At 45.0% G+C, this 19174-nt stretch overlaps 1 protein-coding gene across 1 annotated transcript in view; it reads left to right on the top strand.

The window, feature by feature from the left end:
- Positions 1-19174, top strand: part of LOC130115203 (cell adhesion molecule DSCAML1) — a 133458-nt gene that overhangs the window by 79332 nt on the left and 34952 nt on the right. The window contains exons 4-6 of the mRNA XM_056282821.1: positions 9470-9616; positions 13829-14107; positions 15809-16084. Coding sequence (XP_056138796.1) covers positions 9470-9616; positions 13829-14107; positions 15809-16084 — 702 coding nt within the window. The remainder of the gene's footprint in view (positions 1-9469; positions 9617-13828; positions 14108-15808; positions 16085-19174) is intronic.

Raw genomic sequence — 19174 nt, 5'->3', positions numbered from 1 at the left:
CGACTCCACTTGTATCGGAGGAGACATAGTAGTCTGCAGTCCTCCTCGGATCGGCAGAGAGGGTAGAGCAGTGACTGGGATGGCTTGGAAAATAGGGTAATTGGCCAAGTACAATTGGGGAGAAAAAGGGGGGGAAACTCCCCCCACCACCCCCCCCAAAAAAAAAAAACACAAAGTTGAATCAGTTCATCTGGACACAAATGATTCTGAGTAGTCAACCTATTCCTCAGTGACTACTCAGAGTCGTTGTGTCCAGATGAACTGATTCAACCTTCTGGGATTTTCTTACCTGGATTATTGAGCATGCATAAAGACTCTCAGAATAAGTTTTGATGTTATCACTTAGCTGGTTCGTTCATAAAATATGTGAGCTAACTCTTGAAAATTACAGCCACTGTAGAAGTAATGGGGACAATTACATGGATTTGGTTTAGAGGGCACATAAAGGCCATGTAAAGCAATGTAATTCTCCTAAAGATGCGATGAGCAGAGTCTCTGGCCCTGTCTAACCAATAAGCCATTCCCCCCATTCTTCTCCTCTATTCCCCGCCGCTGTCCCTTCGAAGGCTGACTCCATTTTTCCACTAACGAATGGACCCCTCAGCGCTCTCTTCCACGCACACAAAAGCGCATGCTCACACGTTAAACACACACTTGCGCATGTCACCCTGTGCCACTGCAGCGCCCCCTACCCTGCTGTTGTCACGTGAGTGCATGGGCCCTAGCAACAGTGAGCAAGATAAAAAGAGTGAACGAAAAAGAAAGAGTGAGTCTAGTGAAAGCAGGGGATAGGGAAATAGAGGGGGAGAGAGAGAGAAAAGGAGAGGGGGGGAGAGAGAGAAAAGAAAGGAGGGAGAGGAAGCCATGGAGCATTAATAAGTGATGAGTCCAACAGTGTGAATTGCTGTTAGTTAGCATTGCTGCAGCACCGCCTTCATTTGCATGGCAGCACTAAGAACAAGCCCTCTGCTTACGCCATTTCCTCCCTCTCTGTTTCTCTGCAAAATTCTCTCGCTCTCTTCCTCTCGCTCTAGCTCTCTCTCATTTATTCATTCATTCTTTTTATCTCTCCTTTCTATGTATCTCCATATATATATATATAAAATTGTTTGTGTATAGAAAAAAATAGATCTTTTCTTGAGTATGCCTTTATCTCCCTGTTTCCCAACTGTTCCTCTGCTCCTCCCATCTCCCCAGTGGCTCCAGCAATCCTACATTAACATGTCTTTTTTTTTCTTTTTTTTCTTTGTCTTGTTGCATTCTTCCTTGTTTTTCTTATGTTGTTATTCCTCCCATTCTCCAAGTTGACGATGATTTGTTGAAAATGGCAGCCATATTGGGATATATTTAGCTGTGCCTTAACTGCTGCTGCTTCATCTTCTTCTCCATCCCTACCCCCTCTACCCCCAAAGAAAAGGAAAGGGGTCTCCTTTCTCTGGGGGAGCATTGGGGAAGACGAGCAATGCTCCAGGGCTCCCTCTTCTTTTCAGTGCTCGCTCGCTCTCGCGCTCTCTCTGACTGTTTGTGTGGTTTATGGCATGCATGCACAAAAACATAGACACACACACTCACACATACTTTGCAAGAAATCCAGCAATAGCTACACTCTGCACTCGGCTTGACTTCCTGCCTCAGGCTGATCAGCCGAACAGACTACATTACTTATACAGACCCCCTCAAAGAGAGGGGAGAGCAGGAAAGACTGGAAGCGAGGAGACAGAGAAGGAGAGGTAGTGGGCAGAGGGGAGCAGGAGGGAAGGGATATTGAGAATGGAAGGAAGGTGCCATGTGGAGAAAAAAGAGAGAAAGAAGATGAGGAAGAGGGGTTGTTTCACTTTGCTCTTGGGGGTGGGATAGACGTCAAAAACCTAATCCTGCCTACTACAGCTCTTTCTCTCTCACACACACACAAAATAACAACAATGACAACAACAACAAACTCCTGGAGGCACATGCAGGCTAGACGAGAATTGATCTGCTCTCCCAAAAGAAGAGTCTTTTAAGAGGAGAGAGAGAGCGGGGGGGGGGGGGGGGTGTTCGTATCCATGGGTGATTTCAGGACCCTCATCCTTCTCAATCTCCTTCCCTCCTCTGTCACTCCCATCGGCATGTTTCTCTTTATTTCTCTGTCCTCCACTCCATCCATCTCCATCTGCCTTCCTCCTCTTCCCTGTGGAGTCAGCCCTTCGTCTCCTCTACTACCTCCCTCCATTCCTGTCTTCCACCTCTCCGTCGGTACCTGTGTCACGTCCCCCTTGTCTCCAAAGAAAAGGAGGAGGACAGAGAATGACTAGAAATACATATCACCCAAGAAGAGACATGAAGAACGAGTGAGGAGCGGACCGCAGTAGGCCAAGGTGAGAGCAGTCAAGGGAAGAGAGGGAAGAGTGATTTTTGTAATGAATATTTCACTTCATCTGCCACTCTGGTTAACCACTCTCAATGAGAGGGAAAGGAAGAGAGCGAGAGGATGAGAGAAAAGAAAGCGGGAGGAATGGTAGAGTTTCATTAATGTCATCCAAATCACTCTCTTTCTCTCATCCTCTCATTTTCTGTCTCCATTCCTAACCTCTTTTTTTTTCTCTCTCCATGCTGACACCAACACCACTGCACACCACCCTGCTCTTTCCCCATCCTTCTCTCGCCAGGCATGTTGTGACAGGGTGCAGGGACATGTTATGGGGGGTGTTATGCGCCAAGTGCACATTATCCCATTAGGCTCAATACCTAGGTTGGAACAGAAGGGCCGGCTTACAAATTACAGCCTACGTGACCCAGACCTAAGCGTGCCACAATAGCCAGATACACCCATGCAAAGATGTACACATTAACTTTAATATATATTAAAAAAAAAAAAAGCAGACATGCACACACGTAAGAACTGACACCGGGACACACAGAGTACACACATACACTCACCGGCCACTTTATTAGGCACACCTGTCCAACTGCTCGTTAACGCAAATTTCTAATCAGCCAATCACATGGCAGCAACTCAATGCATTTAGGCATGTAGACATGGTCAAGACGATCTGCTGCAGTTCAAACCGAGCATCAGAATGGGGAAAAAAGGTGATTTAAGTGACTTTGAACGTGGCGTGGTTGTTGGTGCCAGACGGGCTGGTCTGAGTATTTCAGAAACTGCTGATCTACTGGGATTTTCACGCACAACCATCTCTAGGGCTTACAGAGAATGGTCCGAAAAAGAGAAAATATCCAGTGAGCGGCAGTTCTGTGGGCGAAAATGCCTTGTTGATGCCAGAGGTCAGAGGAGAATGGCCAGACTGGTTGGAGCTGCTAGAAAGGCAACAGTAACTCAAATAACCACTCATTACAACCGAGGTATGCAGAAGAGCATCTCTGAACGCACAACACGTCGAACCTTGAGGCAGATGGGCTACAGCAGCAGAAGACCACACCGGGTGCCACTCCTGTCAGCTAAGAACAGGAAACTGAGGCTACAATTTGCACAGGCTCACCAAAATTGGACAATAGAAGATTGGAAAAACGTTGCCTGGTCTGATGAGTCTCGATTTCTGCTGCGACATTCGGATGATAGGGTCAGAATTTGGCGTCAACAACATGAAAGCATGGATCCATCCTGCCTTGTATCAACGGTTCAGGCTGGTGGTGGTGGTGTAATGGTGTGGGGGATATTTTCTTGGCACGGGCCCCTTAGTACCAATTGAGCATCGTGTCAACGCCACAGCCTACCTGAGTATTGTTGCTGACCATGTCCATCCCTTTATGACCACAGTGTTCCCATCTTCTGATGGCTACTTCCAGCAGGATAACGCGCCATGTCATAAAGCTCGAATCATCTCAGACTGGTTTCTTGAACATGACAATGAGTTCACTGTACTCAAATGGCCTCCACAGTCACCAGATCTCAATCCAATAGAGCACCTTTGGGATGTGGTGGACCGGGAGATTCGCATCATGGATGTGCAGCCGACAAATCTGCAGCAACTGCGTGATGCTATCATGTCAATATGGACCAAACTCTCTGAGGAATGTTTCCAGTACCTTGAGTCTATGCCACGAAGGATTAAGGCAGTTCTGAAGGCAAAAGGGGGTCCAACCCGGTACTAGCAAGCTGTACCTAATAAAGTGGCCAGTGAGTGTATACACTGCACACTAGGGTTGGGTATTGATGGAACCAGAATCAGTAGGGCCGATTGCAACATCGCAGACTGGAGTGAAACATGTTTCGCTTAGTGATTTCTGTGATTGATTCCTAGATTTTTGTTTGTTATTCTCCCCGTTTGTGTCTCCACGTGACATGATGTGACTGCGTCGGGGACATGCAGACAAGTTGCGCAGGCAAGTTTGTGACAGCATGGGAAGACTGCGAGCGTAGGATCAGCGTGTGTGTTTAGTGCACAGCAGAGAAGCACTGAAGGCCTGCAGAAGTGCTGTGAAGTCTGGCTGCATTCAACCAGATGGGGAGGGACATGCCTGCTGCATGAAATGTCAAGTGTGCTTATTTTCTCACAAAAGAACTGTTGACCAGCCACAACAAGCATGTCGTTGCTCCCATGCCACCGCACCAGATTGTTTTTGTCCAAAAAATGTTGCATGTTAAAAAAAATGAACGCAGTCTCTGTTTTCTTCTCTTTCATGTAGGTTTTACTGAACAGTTTCGATTTTCTGCGTTTTCTCACATCCATCTAAGGAATCGTATGTGTGCAGTGCATACTTTTCCAATAGCTTAACAAGGTATGTGTGCTAGTGTGTGTGTGTGTGCATGCGCATGCATTAGCGTGTGTGTTTGTGTGTCCCTACCAAAGACATACTGCCAGCCACTATTCAGGATCAATTAGATTACGGTAATTGGTCCTCTTCTTTTTCAACTTGGCCACTGACATCCTGACATTCCTCAGCTTTGTGAAATTCAGCCTACCGTTGGCACCTTCTCAGAACTGGATGTACACAATAGGCCCTATTTTTCTCTTTTCCCCTCAAAAGTGAGACAACCGCAAACGTATTCCTCAGCGCTTGAGGACCCACATTTATTTCACATATTGAATTTTTCCATCAAATAATGATAAAAACTCGATGGATCCAGTGTGCAAGGCTTCTGTGTGTAAGGATTTTCTGTCTGATCAGTGAATAAAAAATGCATCCGAAAAAAAATTGGACTTGGAGTGCAAAGGCCTTTAAAAACTAAAGTGGCAATGCTATGTCGTGATTTTGGAGGTGGATTGTCAGAGCGGAGGTGGTCCCATTCAGTATAATGGGAGTAGATTTCCTTAATTACCATTGTTTTAACATAATATATACTGTAGCGAATTTGGGGGGCAACCACAGGAACTGCCGCAGCCAGGACGCGAACCCGTATCGCCCGCACCGTGGTAGACATCACTAACCGCTCGACTAAAGGGTCCGACCTGTTAGCCAGGGGCTAATGTGTCCACTCATCCGTGCACGTTATATTATCCCCCCTCCTTCGGGAAGCGCGTCCGTGCGCATCCCACTTCTGACAACAATGTAGCGAATTCGGGGGGTAACCACAGGAACTGCCGCAGCTGGGACACATGGCAAACGTAGAAGTAGTCACAAAGGCAACTTTTCAGTCTCCTTTATTGAACTCACGCAGAGACAGGAACTGCCGCAACTGGGACGCGAACCCGTATCGCCCGCACCGCGGGAGACATCGCTAACCGCTCGACTAAAGGGTCCGACCTGTCAGCCAGGGGCTAATGTGTCTACTTATCCGTGCATGTTACAATACTTTTTGTTAATTTACTATCTATCAAAGACCCTAAACAGACTGATCACTGAAACATTATTTATTAGCAGAGGAATAATTCAGTCTTGTGACTACCCCCCCCTTTTTTTCTCCACTATTGTACTTGTCCAATTACCCCACTCTTCCAAGCTGTCCCCGGTCACTGCTCCACTCCTTCTGCCGATCCAGGGAGGGTTGCAGACTACCACATGTCTCCTCCGATACATGTGGAGTCGCCAGCCGCTTCTTTTCACCTGACAATGAGGAGTTTCACCAGGGGGACGTAGCGCATGGGAGGATCACACACCCCCCCTCCCCCCCGAACAGGCGCCCCGACCAACCAGAGGAGGTGCTAGTGCAGCAACCAGGACACATATCCACATCCGGCTTCCCGTCTGCAGGGACGCCCAACCAAGCCGGAGGTAACACAGGGATTTGAACCGGCGATCCAATGGAATAGACCGCCAAGCTACCCGGATGCCCGAAACATTTATTAGCAAAGGAGTAATTTAGTCCTGTGACTTTTGATCAACATGAGTAGCTGAGCACTGTAACCGTGATCACCACGTGGTTTCCACTGTGTATTAAGTTCAGTCAGACAACATTCAAATTGAACAAAATTATTTTTATTGAGGATTAATGAAGCTTGAGGCAAATTTGTGATTTTTGGGCTATACAGAGAAAACCGACTTGACTTAAGTTTGGCGACGGGGGCCAGGGCTCCATCTCTGACCACCTCTATGAAAAGATGGCTCCATTTTAAAGGAATAAAACTGATGAGAGGGAATTGTTAAGGCATTAGCATCAGTGACAAAATCTTATACCCAACCCTAGTACACACATGTAAAACATGTGATACAGCCCACACTATCCCACATGCATTTTTGCATAAAACAATGCAGACAGCCATAGTTATCTTAGTAGGGTGGACATAGACCTGACATGACAGAAAGTTTTCTGATATGTTGTGCTTTGTGTTTCATTGCAGCTAATCAGCATGTGGTGTGATTCAAATATTGTGTAGTCGGTGAATGCTTGTCAGCTGTGAGGCAGGAGGACCATGCTTGAGTCCCCCTCATGGCTCAGGCTTGTTAGAGTGATGGAGTGTGTGTGTGTGTGTGTGTGTGTGTGTGTGTGTGTGTGTGTGTGTGTGTGTGTGTGTGTGTGTGTGTGTGTGTGTGTGTGTGTGTGTGTGTGTGTGTGTGTGTCATTGCTGTGTGTGTGTGTGCGTGTGTAAGAGACAAAGCGTGTGTGTGTGTGTGAGAGAGAGAGAAAATATCTGTGTTCGCATTGTTTTGCGTCTAAGTGCATTTGTGTGTGTGTGTGTGTGTGTGTGTTTTGTGTGTAGGGCAGGCAGCCAGGCCTATCCTCTCTGTTTTAATATATCTCCTTTGGATGGAGCTTTGGAGCCATAAAGCGAATCGATTTCCATCACTCACATCGTGTCAGCAGCAACACACACACATGCGCACACACGCACGCACGCACGCACGCACGCACGCACGCACACACACACACACACACATACACACTGGCTTGGTCATTTATACTCACCTGAATTTTCACATTCATTGATGCTCAGGCACATTAAAAGTCATTAACAAACACACATACACACCCGTGCACATAGTCAGACAGACAGACAGAAAGACAGGCAGATACAGCACATGGAATGCAAAAAGCATTTTTTCCTTGCTAAACACATCATATCATATTTCTCTGTTTTAATAGCTCTGTGTCTCACAATAGTGAGTTTATTAATTTAGGGAAGGAAGTAAAATAAAATTTTATTTTTATAAATGTCTAATTCAAAATATATTATGTTTAAAGTAAAGAGTTTTTAGGCTGTACCAAAGGATGTTCTCATTCATTTTCATTAACAATCAAATGTGGAAAACAGCTGAATTAAGCCTTAAATGTCTCTGAATAAACTTTTCTCTGCTGACCAGATGCTAACCTATTGCTTGGAGCTCTTATTTGTCTGTGTCTATGTTTATCTTTGTGTGTGTGTGTGTGTGTGTGTGTGTGTGTGTGTGTGTGTGTGTGTGTGTGTGTGGTTGCATGTTTCTGTGTGCACGAGTGTTTCCCATATTAGGTTTTCAGTGATTCAGTGCAGCCTACCTGTTACCCAGGTCTCATGTTGTCATGTAAACACTGCAGAGATACTTTGAAACAGGATGTACTGCAAACAACCTGAGACGTTCACATACATAAACACACACACACACACTCACACGTGTACAGACTGAAAAATGTTTGCATAACGAAACATTCTCTACTGCCTACAAACTCTGAAGTGCTCATTGTCCAAAATAACCCATTGAGAGAGCAGAAGACAAAAAGAGTCAGAGAGGCGGAAAGAATGAAACACTGAAATACACTCTTATTTTTCTATCCCGTTCTGTTTTCTTTCTCTCTCTCTCTCTCTCTCTCTCTCTCTCTCTCTCTCTCTCTCTCTCTCTCTCTCTCTCTCTCTCTCTCTCTCTCTCTCTCTCTCACACACACACACACAGTCTCTTTATATCGACATATAGATAAATCAGGGACACACCAAACAGTCACTGATGTGACATGAATATGACACTAATCGACGTTTATGAGAGCGCACAAATGTAAATGCAAAGGCACACACACACAGACATACGAACACACACATGCACACATTAAATATTCACACTTTGCATGCCTTCCTCTGTTCCCTCTTTTTTCTTCCTCTTTTTCTCTACCTCTGTTCGATATGTACGTCTCACTAGACGGACAGGACATGATAGCTGCCATCTTAAAAGCTCCCATGTGTTTCTCTAAGTGCTGTGGTTAGGCCCTGTGAGGGCATGTACATACCCCCACCCCCTCTTTTTTTCTCTCTCTCTTCTGAACCAACTGGTTTCTCAAAAAACCAATATTCTCAACTGAAATCTGGATTTCAGTCTGTGCAAGAAGCACATGTACTTGACGTGCACTGCTTCTTCACTCAGCAGCATTTATGACTTCCCCCACATCCCAGGGGTCATGGCAATTAAGCGGCTATTTTTACAATCACGAGAAAAGGAAAAAGTGAGGAAAATGTTGTGCAATCTATGAAAAGGGTTTGGCGAAACCAAAAGCTTCAAGGTACCCTCTACAAAGGTCACAGGAAATAGCATTTAGAAACATTTGAAAAAACGTCAACAGTCATTCCCCAAGATCGCCAAAGTCTCACAGACTTCCATATTTAACAAGTGGCTATAAAATGTACTTGTTTTTTTTAGGGGCCTAACAGATATTCTTCAATAGCATAACCATGTACATACACCATTTTACTGACTCTCTTGTGTTATTTCTGGATTTCATGCCGCCCTAAGCAAATTTTAATCGGGATGACTTTTGGAAATTTTGTGGCTCATGTCATTGTAGAATGTCATGAGAAACGACACAATAAAATGCGTTAGAGCCTGGTATCACCGTCTTTCTTCTTGTTTTATGGTACTGGAGCTATATCTCCTTCAAGGCCTCATCTCTTGATGGGGTGGTTAGGCACTCTCATACCTGTCACAAACTACATTAATAGCCGTATAAAACGTGATCCACAATGGGAATCAAAATGTCCAGTAATAAATAAGTGCAAAATAAAGAGCGCAAAGGCAATTGAGTTGTATCAACATGTCTTTTGTTTTCTTCCGACCTTCCTACCTTATCTGCCACCCAAACGTATTGCGTAACATGTCCTTCCCTCCTCTCCCTCTCTTCTCTCCTCTTCAGGTAACCGTTTCTTCCTGACCTCGTTTGGAGCTCTGTACATCTCAGAGGTGCAGAAGGAGGATGCTCTGTCCACCTACCGCTGCATCACCAAGCACAAGTACAGTGGAGAGACCCGCCAGAGCAATGGAGCCCGGCTCTCCGTCAAGGGTACGCAGTGATCAGCCAGGGCTACTCTTAATCCCGCCCGGTCACGCTCAATCCATAATGTTAATGTATGTACATTAAGCACTGTGCAGAGATCTGCGTGAGGATCTCGTAGATCTGCGTGAAGATCTTGTAGTTCAAACATCGCTGGGTGAAACAATCATGCCATTTCTGATCGCACCAGTTTTAATGGCAGAGACATGATCAGTTGTCCAGCGTTCGGTTTTTAATTTAAATCTATCAACAGGAGAAAAATACACCCTGTGTCCCAAGTGGATACTGGAGTAGTAGTCTTATTATGCATCCATGAGGTCCGCTAGCGCAGCATTCATGAACGCACAGCACCGGATCCTGAACGCAATTCGCTCGTTCTCATAGCCTAGAGGCATACTGCGCATATTCAGTGGGCCCCGTGTACCCGGAAGTAACCCGGACACCATTTTTGGATCCGGAATCCGGTTCGGGTTTCCTGTTTACAAACATTACTGGGTGCGTGCGCAGCTAGGGGGCAAAGCGGTTCAACATTCCAAAGGGGTCACATGCAAAGATATGTGATCTCTTTGGAATGTTGAACATTTTCCACCCATCCTTTTGGAGGATTGTGCAGTTTATTGCACAACAACTGCACATCATCTCTGCTGTATCTGAGCTCTATCTTGGATAAAATCTCTGCGCTGTAGCTGCTTTCTGCCCCCTGGTTGTGCACGCATCTCTGTGATGACGTTGCACAGAAACCCTCCTCTAATACATACATGGTTTCAATGCCGTCTAGGCACACGTCGTGTTATTTCCTGTTTGTGCAGAAACTTTAGTACGTCCATCCATCCATCCATTATCCAAACCGCTTATCCTGCTGTCAGGGCCGTAGGGACCTTTTTGCCCTGTGATGGCCTGGCAGCCTGTCCAGGGTGTCTCCCTGCCTGCCGCCCAATAACTGCTGGGATAGGCTCCAGCATCCCCGCAACTTTAGTACTTTCTTTTCAAAAGTGTATACTGTGGAGATTAGTACATAGTCCAGACAAATAAAATTGACTTGACTTGACTTAATGTAGCGAATTAAGGGGCCAGCCGGCAATCCACCGCAGCTGGTAACCAAACCCGGGTAGCCCAGACTATGGGTGACTGCGCTTTTTTTCTCTTTTATCAGGAAAAAACACGCATTGCACACATTTTTTTTTTTTTACAAATTTTTCACAGATATATGCATAATCAGCTACGAGTGCGACTGCGCTAACCAGTCAATTCAAGGGTCCGACCCGTTAGCCAAGGGCTAGCGAGTCTAGTCATCAGTGCTCGTTACACTACCCACCTCCTTCGGGAAGTGCGTTTCCGCGCTTCAGCATATCAGCTCCCTCACACCTCTGGGCGCACACACTTCCAATGGCCTCATGGTCGCATCATCCCACATCTGACACCAATGTAGTGATTTCAGGGGGGCAGCTAGCCAGCCTTCACTGCAGCTGGGAATTGAACCAGTCAACTAGTGCAGTCGCACTTGATGCGGCTATCCAGGTTCGGTTCCCAGCTGCGGCAGTTCCCGGCTGCCCTCTGAATTCACTGCATTGGTGTCAGAAGTGGGATGGTGAGATTGTGAGGCCATTGGAAGTATATGCACTCAGAGGCATGATGGAGCTGATATGCTGAGGCATGGAGACACGCTTCCCAAAGGAGGGGGTAGTGTAATGACCATGGATGACTAGACTCGCTAGCCCTTGGCTAACAGGTCGGACCCTTTAGTTGACTGGTTAGTGCAGTTGCCCGTTGTGCGGGTTATCCGAGTTCGGTTCCCGGCTGTGGCGGATTCCTGGCTGCCCCCTGAATTCGCTACACTATATAATACACTAACACTAGTGTATAATATGGATTTGGGACACAGCTACAGAGATTTTAGAATGAAACAATCGGTTATATACAGCAGGTGTGCTTATAGGTGGGCTACCGGTGAAGTCATTAACAACTAAACAGTTTGAGTTTCAGACCACTTATTCAAGGACAGTTTATGTCAACTGATGGTAGAGTGCTTCCATCCATCCATCCATTATCCGAACCACTTATCCTGCTCTGCTTTAGATGTAAAATAGCTCTTTTTATGCTTTGCTCTATTATTTCTCTCATGCACAGCGCGGTACATGAAGATCGAACAACTTGTGACAAATCCCAGAAAGTTGAATCAGTTCATCTGGACACAACGTTTATTGAGAGAGAAAAAACGTTTCATCACTCATCTAAGTGACCTCTTCAGTCTAAACTGAATGCAGGTGTCCCCCAGTTGCAGCTGGCCAGGACAGGGCGCTGGGGCACCGCCCCCTTCAAACATCAAGAGATGAAAATCTACTTAAATATGTTAAATGTGATTTTGTTGTATAATGCAAATAATTATGAAGTAAGTGTTTTTCAGCCTGTGAGCGCCTATCAGCAGCCATTAAATATTGGTTCCAAGTGATATTTGGTTGATTTCTGTCTGAATACATATAGTTCCTGGGTGAGGGGTGCTGGCCAAACGATACCTTATGTAAGCCCTCAAACTTCTGGTGAGCAGGTCACCTGAGGCTGCTGTCTAATTGGTTTCTTCAGATTTTTCATGAACTGTACCCCAGACACTCCCACTTTTATTGGCAGCGAATTGGTATTGTTTTAATGTTTTTTGATCTCATGTGATTGGACAATTCTCGTGGCTGTCAATCATGTTCATACCCACCACGATGCCTCGTCTCAACTGTCAATCATCAACCATCTACGAACCCTGATAAAATCTATAGGCTTGTCCTTCTTAATAATGCTGACTGTGTGGACATTAAAGCAGCTGTCAGGTGTGCTGCGCCAAAGTAAATTGCGCCCCCCCAAAAGTAATTTTAGCACCAGCCGCCACTGGTATCCTCATCCTTATAAACAATACAGTGACATAACGACCAAAACCAACGATCGGCTTCATATGCAAACTGCCGTGACCATTAACTAGAGTTTCAATGGCCATGTGTACTATTCACAGAGGATTAGGGAATGTTGCAATCACAGCATTGTAAAATGGCGACAGATGTTCTCTTGCCCCCCCCCCCCCCCCCCCGGTTCAGGGACGGTCGTTCCCTCTTCACATAGATGGCCTCTTCGACTCCCCATTCAAACCAGCGTTCCTCCCTATGAAGGATGTGCACATCCTCATCCTTGAAAGAGTGGCCACTGGCCTGTAGATGGGTGTAGACTGTTGAGTGCTGGCCTGATGCATTAGAGCTTCTGTGTTGTACCATCCTCTTGGCCAGGGTCTCTGTATTGTTTATAAGGGTGGGGATACCTGCAGTCAGTTTAGAGGAGGTCACTTAGATGAGTGATGAAACATTTCTCTCAATAAACATTGTGTCCAGATGAACTGATTCAACTTTCTGGGATTTCCTTACCTGGATTATTGAGCATGCATAAAGACAACTTGCAGCAAATTCAAACCTATCACTATATGTACTGAGAAACCCTAACAAACTAGCTAATGAAAAGCGAAAAACCGAGGCAAAAGTGAAGCCAATTAAAGAAAATGTGGATTATGCGTGGACAGTATCCCACAACATCAAAATAATAGAGCAAAGAAAATAATTGGATGTTTTACTTCTCAAGGAGGTGCTTTTCCATCAGTTGACATAAACCCTCCTTCTGCAGTAGTCTGAGAACCTCAGAAGAACTCAGACTGTGTAGTGTTTATGACTTTGCAGCTAACCTGATGTCACTGATTAATCTGTGAAGATACGTGTTGTATATAAATATTTGTTTGAACATCCCTGCAGTTTTCTTCTGAAGATGGTTTTGAATAAGAACCGAAAGCTAGAGAAATGATCATGTCTCTCTCGTTATTTATAATAAATCTACCCTTACAAATTTCAACCGTGTCTCTTAAGAAATGCTTTCATTAAAAAAACAGCGATTTCACAATGGCAAAACAAAGTTTTGTTTAATCTCTACATGTATTAGCAGCATATACCTCAATAAGCAATGCACATTTAATGCATGTAACACCATCACCTCACAGTGCACATACAACAGGATGATGCAGCAACGACTATTTCTGTAATTTGAAATGAATGAGCCTAAGCAGGGAGAGTAAAACATTTAGTGAGGACATTACATATCACAAAATGTTCTCTCACATATCCAGTATTAGGGAGGGCATACAGTTTTGATCTGTGTAGTATATATTGAAGATTTTTCAGCAATAACCTCCTCCACCTTCAGACCCTACGGAGTCCACCCCATCAGTGCTGGACAGCTTCCAATCTGGGGAGGTGCAGGTGGGGCACAGTGTGGAGCTGCCCTGCATCGCCTCTGGATATCCCAACCCCACCATCCGCTGGCTAAAGGATGGACGCCCACTGCCTGCAGATTCCCGCTGGACGCGGCGCCTCACTGGCCTTACCATCTCTGACTTGAGGCTGGAGGACAGTGGTAACTACATCTGTGAGGTCACCAACAGTTTCGGCTCCAAGGAAGTGACGGGGCACCTCAACGTCATAGGTGGGTACATGACGAAACACAGGGCAGGAGAGGTTTCCAAGAAGATGACCAAGCACCTCAACATATTTGGGAAGCAAAAAAAAACAATATAAAAAGCAAAAATTAAAGTTTTATAAGTGAAAGGTAATAGATAATAAAGGGATATTTCCACAAAAGATTCAGACAACCCCTCCTTTAATACAACCAGAGCCGCACACAGGCCGTAGTGACCAGTGTTGATGGGGCGAAAGAGTCAGATGGACCGAGACAGAGGTGTAGTAATAGATGTCATGTCAGGTCAGAGGAGAAGAAGGAGGGATGGAGACATCATTTAGGCTCTGCTGACTTTCTCGTGGCCCCTCGTCAACTCCATGCCCAAGCATGAGCCTGATCTCCAAAGACGGCTTGTTCCGCCTTTCCGCTCCGAAACCCCACCGAGCCGTCAGAGTGGTGACAGAGCAGAACACTGGTCATGTGGGTCTGTCTCTGCTTACTGAGCATGTGTGTTTACACGTGTGTGTGTGTGTGTGTGTGTGTGTGTGTGTGTGTGTGTGTGTGTGTGTGTGTGTGTGTTCGTGCGCGCGCTCGCGCGTGTGTGTGTATGCGTGCACACGTGTGTGTATTTACATGGGTGTGTGTGTGTGTGTGAGAGAGAGAGAGAGAGAGAGAGAGAGAGAGAGAGAGAGAGAGAGAGAGAGAGAGAGAGAGAGAGAGAGAGAGAGAGAGAGAGAGAGACAGAAAGAAGATATTCCACAAGGTTATAAGCATGAATGAGAGATATGTGTGGAGATGGGTGGGTGACACAGACAGAGACGGTGTCACACATCTGCTGTGGGGAGCGGATGAAGGAGAAGAAGGAGGGTGGTAGGGAAGAAGAAAGGGGAAGGTTAGTGGACACTGAGACAACTGGCCACGGGGCACGTCACCGCACAGCGCACAAACCAACTCTGACAGGGCATTGGAGGTAGGCTGCATAAGCGCGTGTACACACACAGACAAACAAGCACAAACCTTTGACGATATTCATGGACACACACACACATACTATGTTAATGCTTCTGAAGACAAACGTGCACATATCCATCTAAACACATGCGGACGCACACATATGCATGCACTTGCACACGCATACATGCGCACGCGGACGCACAGATGTAGACACACACACACGCTTTCAGCAGCCTCCAGCACTTAACACCAGCTGCCTTATTGCTCAGTGACATTTTCTCCCCTTCGCTGTCTGTCTGTAATGCCCCATCTCTCCAATACACATGCAGACAATGTCAGAACCCTGACACAAAGTATAGACTGTAAATCTAACCCCATAACAACATGAATCATGCTGCATGGACAGTGCAGCATATTGTTATCTTTAGCTCAGCAATGAAAGTGATACCCAAGCCTGAGATAGGCTGACATAGTTTACATGTTCTTCACATGTTTAGGTGATAAGTTCGAAAGGGAGGAAATGTAAGAACACACTCACTGCCGTCTACCACACTGTATTGTCTGACATGGAAATGTCCTCTCTTCTGTCTTATTTCTTCTCTTTTCCACCATTCATCTCTGTCCTTGTTTTTCCAAGTTCTCTATTGTTTGTTGTCTTTCCCTTTATTTCTCTCCCTCTGTCTACAACCTTATCTTTTTTCCCGCTTTCTATCACTCTCTCTTTATCTTGCAAACTTTTCATTTTTCTCTGTCTCATGGTCTTCTTTTCACCAGAGCCGTTGCGGGTCACTTTGTCCCCTAAGAACCTAAAGACGGGGATCAGCAGCACCGTGATACTGTCCTGTGCCGTCCAAGGTTCCCCCCACTTCACCGTGTCCTGGTACCGCAACACAGAGCCTGTACTGGCGGACCAGCACTTCTCCATCCAGGGGGCCCATAATGAAACTCTCTTCATATCCGCTGCCCAAAAGAGACATTCTGGGGCTTATCAGTGCTTTGCCACACGCAAGGGCCAGACCGCCCAGGACTTCTCCATCATACTGCTGGAAGGTAAGCTGGACACAGGGGGAGGGAGGGGGGCAGCAGGATGGAGCGGCAGGAGAGTGGAGGATAGTGAGGATTGGTGCGCAGTTTCTCAGGGATGTGTAAGAAATTAGCCTAGACTGTTGGAAAATTAGAGCCCATTCCCAGGTTGTCCAAATGTTTATTGAAGCTTTGGCAAAATCCCATGGCGTCAGCGTTTGTGCACAAGGTACCCTTCCAGGTCTGTCTATGGCAGCGCGGGGTTGCGAGAACATTTTTACTAAGCTGGTTCAGGGTATTATATGAACATTAAGGAAATATACACATCGTCAGTGCATCCTCATTGGTCAAGTCACTTGAATCATTGCGGTAGTTTACGTCACAGCACATTTTAAGAAATATTTCTCATAAACTTAGCTGGAGCTAGCCGAACCATTGTATGGCAGCCTCACTAACCACTACCTAACCTTAGCGCTAAACCTAGATATGAACTGCAGAGTTTGTCTCCACTAGTAGCGCTGCTGAGTCACGTGGGTCCACTGCACCGCAACAAAAACACACACTTAGTTTGATTGATGGAGTTTGATTGTTGGAGAAAAGTGAAGTTGGAGAATTTGGAGTTGGAAAATGTCATACAAATCTGGAGATAGCATTCTTATTATTGGACAGGTAAGTAGGTTGGCTCATGCTGGCATATCCTGATGTGAATGATGGCGGACAGTAATATGGGTGTGTGTCTAACCTAACTGTAATGAGAGCGTACAGCACACTGTAAATGATAGCATGTTACTGTATGGTGACCTGGCATTAAGTGGGATTTTTTAAATATCACAGCTTGCAAATCCTGATAAAATAACGACAGCTAATGTTAGCAAAATGATGTGCAGGCGGATGATGTAGCCGCTGCAGGTATTTTTACCCAGAATGCCTGCGATTTAGACTGTCAATCAAGTTAGAGGGTGGGAGCATCCTCTCCAAACCGCTGCACTGAAATTTGGATATTGACATTGCAACCTTACAATACAAGAATTGTAGCCTTCCAAATATAAGTAAATAAGATTTTCCAAAAATATTTGACATTAATAGTTTTTTGTCAACATAACGGGGTCTAACAAAATACTCTACGCCTGCACAAAGGAAATTATGAGTAAACGTATCGTAGTAAACAAATCTGTATATGTTTACTTAACCCTAACCATGAATGTAACTACTTCCTAACCTGTATCTCATTTATAATCCTATATTTTCATGAACCGTCCCAGGAAAATAAAAAGTCAGTGCTAGGTAAAGAAGCTCTAGGTGTCAAACACCGCTGCAAGAGGTTTGACACTGGAGTCTATTGAACACCTAGGGCCGCCCTATCCGGAGGCCTATTCTATGAAGCAAGTTCAACATACCCAGGATATCTTTTCGTTAGCTGGTTTCACTAAGCCTAACAACCGCAGTCGCACATAAGCGATGTAACGACGGTTGGTATCAATTCGTTAAGCCAACCCAGGTTTTCCCAATCTAGCTATGAGTGCGTTCACGTAAAAGGGCCGGTGTTTGCGCCCTATGACCAATTGAAAACATGGACAAGTCTACCAGAGCCACATATCTTACACAAGATGAGCAAACTATAATATTAAACAAATATGAAGAATTTGATAACAGCTGTAATCCAAGCTAAAAGCAACACAGTTTATGTTGCCAAATGCAGGAAGGAAAGCTGGCAAAATATTGCAGACTGTGTGACTGCGTAAGTTAATAGGCTAATCACTATCACTGCCCCATCATAAAGGCACAAGTAGATCTGACTATAATTACAATTGTGTACTCCATTAAATTAATGTGCTGCTTAGATGTATTCTTAAATAAGTCAATTTTAGCCTTATTCTTTCAGCTGAAACCCCAGAAGTGTTAAGCAGTCTTAGGAGCAAATGAAGAACAAAAATATAAAAATATAATTCTAACCGGTAAGAAGGCTTACATGCAAATTTTATAACTGCTGTGTGAATATTTCCATATGTGCTAAAAAGGAATGACCTTTAATTACCCAGGTTACTGTGTTTTCTGCAAACCTTTAGTGTCGATACAGGCAATGTGCAAGTAGGACCAAACAATGAGTATCCTTATTTATCCTTTACCTGAGTGCTGATGCTGTGGAATGACTTGCGATTGACAAAAGTGCCTTCATTCTCACCTAGACATGCTGTGATGGGGAGATGGGTGCAATCTATGGGCAACCCTATGAAAGGAGTAGGCATTTAATAACAATAAACGTCATAGGGTCTACATTTTTTGTAGATCAAGTGGTCAACTTAAGTTATTGTCTACCTGCTATTTCATAAAAGCCCTCTTTTATAGACTGTGTAGGCAAGTGGTGTGGGAACACAATAAACGCATCAAGTTGCTCTGTTAGAGAAGAACCACCTTGTGAATTACGCGGCTGACTGTGTTTTTGCTTAGGATCTCCGCATCACCCACAGCATACATAAAGGTACCTGTAGCAACAAAAAAAAAAAAATAAGTCAATGCCTACAGTCTGCAGGACTGAAAGTGCATAACATTCCCTCCTCTGGGAATCTGTCTTTCATATGAATGCTCGTCAGGGAAAGGCAAAGGGTTTTGTCAGTCTCTTGAAAGTCTTGCCTTCCTAAGTGACCCTCTCACTACTCACGCACCGAGGTCCACGGGATCTTCTAGGAATGGTAATGCCATTTTCCAAGAGAATTGGATGGTCAGTAGGTGGTGCTTGTATTCACAAAGATATCTTCTCCGGAGCAGGTTAGGTGTGCAGCATAAGTTACCATGGCGATGTACCCCAATAAAAAGTGAACCACCGTCGTGACTCTGAAAACCCAGAGGCAAACCTGATGTGACCTCGCTAACCCCAAATCCGGCTTCGTAGTATAGGTCTCGGACATGGAAGGGTAATAATAACAATGATAATAATACATCAGACTTAATTATAATAATACATAATGATAATAATAATAATAATACATCAGATGCTTTTTTTCAAAGGCCCTTTACATCAGAGGCAAAAATAGACAAGCAAAACAAAACTGTTGTTTAATAAAGATAAGAAATGGTAATGAAATAGGCAGTACCTTGCGTGAACTCATGCTGATGCCA

The sequence above is a fragment of the Lampris incognitus genome, chromosome 7 (genome assembly GCF_029633865.1).
Source record: "Lampris incognitus isolate fLamInc1 chromosome 7, fLamInc1.hap2, whole genome shotgun sequence".
In the NCBI taxonomy this organism is placed as follows: domain Eukaryota; kingdom Metazoa; phylum Chordata; class Actinopteri; order Lampriformes; family Lampridae; genus Lampris; species Lampris incognitus.
The sequence above is the reverse complement of the archived record's forward strand: the minus strand, read 5'-3'. Positions and strand labels throughout refer to the sequence as shown.